This window comes from Silurus meridionalis, chromosome 13 (genome assembly GCF_014805685.1).
Source record: "Silurus meridionalis isolate SWU-2019-XX chromosome 13, ASM1480568v1, whole genome shotgun sequence".
NCBI classification, from domain to species: domain Eukaryota; kingdom Metazoa; phylum Chordata; class Actinopteri; order Siluriformes; family Siluridae; genus Silurus; species Silurus meridionalis.
Window position 1 is genome coordinate 8,697,889 of NC_060896.1, and position 6,000 is coordinate 8,703,888.

Genomic DNA, 6,000 nt, shown 5'->3' on the forward strand with positions numbered 1-6,000 from the left:
AACGCTTTTCTGGAACAAATTAAGTTTGAAATCCAAGGTTCCACTCTAATATAAAACACCATAATTACTTTAAAACATTTGCAAGAATATTTTGTCTTCATGCTCAATGTTGAGTCTGGTTTCACTAATAATAAACATACATTTGCATAAAGCATCCATATTTGTCCATGTTGATTAGAGTATTAAAAACTTGAAAAGTATATATGTACATACACACACCCATATACACACACACAGTATTCAGAAACTATTCAGACTATGACCTTCACTTATGTCTTTGCTTTTAGCCAGCTTGATTGGCTTTAAGAGATTTACTGCTGTGTTACTTACAATATGGAGGAGAATGTGAACAGAGTGAGGGTGTCTGCTGTGTATACATTGCTATAATGCTCCTTGGCTATTATAATGTAACAGTATCTTGGATAGCTTAAATACTCCTTGTAGTTACTTTGACATAATTCCGAGATGCCTAATCACCTCTGCAGCACACAGCATTGTGAAAAGATGACCAGTCTGCTCAGAGGCTTTGTTTCTTCAGGCAGAGTTCAATGTTTGTCAGAGAAGTAGATTTCTAATTACAATAATGACTTGGAAAAAAATGCCTATTCATTGCCTCTGTTTTGTCTTGGCTAGGTGTAGGCTCGTGTGGTGTAACAGGCAATTTGTGCATCAGATCAAATCAGTGCTGGGCTTAGAGGCAAATGAAGAAGACTAGAGAAGCAGATAGGGGATGACAAGAGCAGTGTCCTCTATCTCTTCCTGCAACTCCAACACAACTAATGAAAATCAATACAGGATGCAAGCCATGTTTAGATACGTCAAAGTCCTTGAGGTTTAACATTTAAAAATGCAGGCAAATACTGTTTGTAAAAACATCACTTTCCAGGTATTGTCCAGATTTAAAAATAGGTTTTCAGATGGTGTTTGGCAGCATCAGTTTTCTGCCTGCAGTAATTTATATGAAAAAAAAAATCATTAAATGCTTTAATTCAGTGGTTCTTTTGCTGTTTGAATAAATAATAGAAACTGTTTCATGGCCTTCAAAACACAATAGTGCAAGCTTTAACTAGATTCTGCATCACAAAGCAAAGCCTCAAACAAACATCAGATACTCACATACTGTAATATTTCTGATTTAAAATGTTTTTTTCTTTAATCATTATACACTTTAATATTTCAGCTCTGGTTACACGTAAAGCTACACAGGGTGGTTTAGGTTTAAAAGCAGCAGGAGAAAGAAAATAATTTTCTGTGTGCTGTAATTAAGTTAACAAACATGCACTGCATGCCCAGACTTGGGTTTGGTGTTGACAGTAAAGATGTTTATGAGGTCATTAAATATTTAGGACATTGCTACTCCGTGGCCAGGATTTCACTCTCCCAAGTGATTCCACAGTCTAACGCTCACAGATTTCTCTCGCTTGGTGTCACCAATTTCTAATGTTACCTCATCTGATGTCAGTATCTCAAATCAGGACTCAGTATGTTTACTATTTCGTGCATCTTACGAAAGCATTATTTTTTTATTCAATAAGTCCAGAAAATCTGGGTTCCCCTTCACAGGAAATAAAGCAGATGGTTTAATAAACCGAAACACTGAATTGCATGTTTATTTTGTTTGTAAAGCTCTTTATACAAGAAACTGAGCAATTATAACAGCTAAAAGTTAATTTGTGGAAGAACAATGAATGATACCTGAAGTGTTTTAGTCGTATGAAACCAAAAACCTTGCCGTACAAATAACACAAATTTCACTCTCACTTTTTCTGGACATTTTCAGCCTACAATTGTTTATGCCAGGATTCCTGGGTTGTTCAAGCCCAGCTCTGTTTTCCTCAGCTAAAAAAAATACAGATCCAACTCACCAGATAATTACCAGGTTTAGTGAGTGTGTTATAGCAGGAAAATCAAGAAACTGTGCTGCATTCCAGCCTTCTACAACTTGATTTAGAAACCCAGGCCAAATCCAATAGCTTTATCTTTCTATTGGTATTTCTTTTATATTGGATATCAATGTCTTTTCAAAGCTGTATCAATGTTTGTTTTGCTCTGTTTTAGTCTCATTTTGTTATTTTATGCTTCTATTTCTTATTAATGCCGAGCTGACAGCATGTGCATGCTGTATTGCTCTTCACCAAAGCAATGATTAATTAGAGGCAATCATACTTTTCATGGTGATCATGGATCAGGACCCTATCCCAAAAAAAGACTGGGATCATCTTCACACACTCATTCACACCTAGAGTTGCCAGCTCCCCTGCCGGCATGTTTTTTTGGGAAATCAGAGACACAGGAGGAAACTCAAAAATATATGAAGCTCCACATAAATATAATTGATTTACTGAATACTGAGCAAAGGTACAAACATTAATTGTTGATTGCCATTGAGTGTCCAACCTATGTCTTTGATTAGCCATGTTTAGTTCCTGGACTAAATCCAGGTTGATTAGCTGATCTACCAATGCTGATTTTACAATACATTGCAATACATGTTCAATAAACTGAAATGTTATTATCCCATGATACAGCAAGTCTATTGACCAGCAATTTACTTACTGAGTGAGTATCTGCTTTAAATTTAGAAACAAGCATTTAAATAATAGGTCATATTATGCGCTGTAGATCAATATAAACAGTGTGTGAACAAAAAACAGTGTCAGATTGATATAACTCAACACTTTGCCAAACCCCTATATACCAGAGTGAATTTTGTCTCTTTAATACAAATACTTTTGCAATTTCATATCTGCAATTAAAAAAAATATTATGCTCAAGATGACTGAAGAAGTGCTGAGGATTTGCGTGTATTCTTGTGATGCAGATCAAACACTCTATAGGACATTATAACATATTTGTATGCATATGCATACATGACTATTAATCTGTTATAATGTATTATTAATGCGACAATCCTCACATAGCACTGCTAATAACAAAAAAATATACATTTGTAGTATTTCTATTACAAGACTTGTACATCTTAAAAAATTAGATGTGCTACAATTTATTTTCAAAACCAATAATCACATTCAAGTAAATACACTCCCCCCCCTGCATCAACAATCAACATTTTCAATTGGATTTCACCTCACAGATTTCAATAACTCAATCATAAAGAACACAGAATTGATGTGAGAGATTACCTCTTTCATTTTGACTGTGCTGAAGGTTGGTGTCAGGATGCTGCGCACTCGTTTCCACTGTTCATCCCTTAGCATGACAAGACTGTCTGACATCGGCTTTGTAGCTGTCTTAAAAAACTAAAAAAAAAAATTGTAAGACAATTGATGAATGATCATATCACTGTGTTAGATTTAATCCATTTGCAGCACATTGAAAAAACTCAGTGATTTTCATCCTAATCCCTATTACTGTATTTGTAGTGTATGCATGTATGTTGACATGTTTACCAGTAGTTACCTGTACATTTTTATAATGGAAGTCTAAAACAATAAAGATTTCAAATATGCTTATAAAATATTGTAACCTCACTCCCAAATGGTGCAACAGAATGGGAGAACACAAGTCTGAAAATACCAGACAATGGCCAGTCAATAGTGGCAAGAAATCTAAGAGAGCAAAAGGCTCCATTCTCTCTGGATAAGAAAACAAATGCACCTCGTTCTTGTCAATCAAACAACATGAAACAATTGTGGATATTCATGAGTCATGTATGCAGAAGAGGGTGGATAACAATTTTTTTTTTCAGTGTGGTTGCTGCCCTGTAATGTAGCATGGGCAACAGAAAATAAAAATGTGGTCTCAGAAAAACCAGTTGCTAGATTTCACCAGGCCTGCTTGGTTAGTATTATATGATTGTGGAGATGGATGTAAATGAATCAAATAAACAAATTGCTAGAAAATTTCTGAAAAGAAATGTTCATGCAAGCATGGTTTAAAAATGAACACCCGCAAACCAGACAAATGCAGGTAAAAATTAAGAGTGGTAAGTAAAGCTGTCACAATCCTAGCCAATTTGGCTGGTTACTTACGTTGCATAAATTACAGTATGCTCACTGAATTTGCTGGGGAAGTTTGATTAAGTCAAACCTGTGCAGATTTAGAGCAAATACTTATGAGTCATCACGATATATTAAATACAGTCTGTGGACACATATGTAATATCTGGCTTACTTAAACATACCCACCACTACACAATAATAGCATAACTACCCAGTCCCCCAAGCAACGAAGAAACAGAAAAAAATAAAATAAATGTTAATGTCATGTGGCAAACTGGGTGTGAGTGGTTCTTGTGTGACTTTGTTAATCCAGTTATTTCTGTGGGTGTTTTCTGAATGTATCTGTTATAAAGTTCTAATTGGCATTACCTTAAAAATGTAGTAGCCCTGCCTCAAACCGTGCCTCTAGGATGTTACAATGGGATAGACAAAAAAAAAAGCCTTTAAATTTGAATTAGTTATGCTTTCCCAAAGGTATCCAAACACACAATGACAAATCTTAACTACACATATCTTTTTTGTCCCGTGATAAGAAACAATTGACTACACAGTCAAAAGACTGTGGATTTGAGGATTTAAATAAAACGTTCCTAAACTCCCAAACATCTTCTTCTTTTGCTTTCCATAATATGTGCAGTTTCAAATAAACATACTTTTCCTCTTCTCTAAGTACAGAGAATTCCATTTTGTGGTAATCACTTATACCTTATACCTATACCTCAGTAGCATTGGATAGAGATTAGGATGAAAGAAATGTACGATTTGAAGAATTCAAATAAAATGATATAATTCTTGTCTTTTTTGGTGCAATCTAGCATTGAACCTTTAAAAAAAAAAAAGAGAGAGAAATCAGATCCAGTCTAATGAGTTGGATAAGCCTGGGGTAACTTATGGGTAAAAATCTGCAGCTGGCGATCAGAAGATTGTAAATTCCACTCTGGGGCCTTTGAACAGTTGATTTAGTTAGAAGCATCTGCCAAAGGAATAAATGCACAAGTGTCATGATCTCAGTCCTTTACAAAAAGCATTTTTCGAAGTTCTGTCTAAAAAGACATTTTTCTGAAGCGTGCTCTTTTTTATAATTATTAAAACTGAACTTTGACCTCTGCCGTTAGACAGCTTGATTTACTATGGTTAATTAAAGCAATCATCCATCTGTTTGTCCATGTCATGTTTACATTCTGAGAATAAAGATAACCGAGTGCAGGCCCAGCTCTGTGGTGTATTGAGTACATATTTTTAAATGTGGGTGTGTATCTGGTGGGGGAATGTCTAGTATTTATTTGTGCACACAGAAGCCAACACATTATGTTTGTTTCTGGGCTGCCATGGTGATCCACTTTATGAGTTTTCTCCCGCTGTCTGTCACAGATGGTGTGTGTATCATAAGCTTCTTAGTAAAACTCACATACACACTCTTACCACACTGACCAAAAACATCCCACACCACAGTGCACTGCAGGTCACAGGCTGAGATGTGATATGATATGAAGAAATAAAGATGTTTATAAGCTACTGGGGTTTTATACATATCAAGGCACATGGTCTCAGTATTGATCTTCTCCTGCTGTCATCTTTACATTACCCAGAAGGCTCTGGTCCCAGACCCAGGCTAGCTCAAAACCTGACCTTTTACTTTGATAAATAAGTCATGTGATCATTAGTGATGACCACAGTGGCATCATTGAGTTGAAAGTACAGTGGTGCCGGGCAGCTTTGCTCACACTGACATAACACCTACACACACATTTTGATTCTTCCTGCAATTGTGTTGATACACACTACCTGTGCAAAGCAGCAAATACTGCCAACATGCTGTTTTATGTATGATCTGGGATTAAAATGAACTGTGATATAGCTCATTAGATGCAATAGCATTCAGTATGCCTTTAAACAGTTAGTTGTTGAAATTATTTTAATAAGTATGACTACAATTTGCTCTGTGTTATCTAGCCTTTTTTTTTTTTATCTCAGCTAACATTATGGTTACGTTAGTTGCTGTTTTACCATAATTGTTCTGTTAGCTAGCTAGTTAGTT

At 35.6% G+C, this 6,000-nt stretch overlaps 1 protein-coding gene across 4 annotated transcripts in view; it reads right to left on the bottom strand.

Annotated features, from left to right (window-relative positions):
* Positions 1 to 6,000, bottom strand: part of tbxas1 (thromboxane A synthase 1 (platelet)) — a 65,739-nt gene that overhangs the window by 25,487 nt on the left and 34,252 nt on the right. For 2 of the 4 annotated variants that reach the window (XM_046864406.1, XM_046864407.1), the window contains exons 6-7: positions 4,332 to 4,367; positions 3,144 to 3,260 (exon numbers count right to left, since the gene is read on the bottom strand). In XM_046864406.1, the coding sequence (XP_046720362.1) occupies positions 3,144 to 3,260; positions 4,332 to 4,367 (153 nt within the window). The remainder of the gene's footprint in view (positions 1 to 3,143; positions 3,261 to 4,331; positions 4,368 to 6,000) is intronic. The other 2 variants (XM_046864409.1, XM_046864410.1) reach the window with 1 other exon arrangement.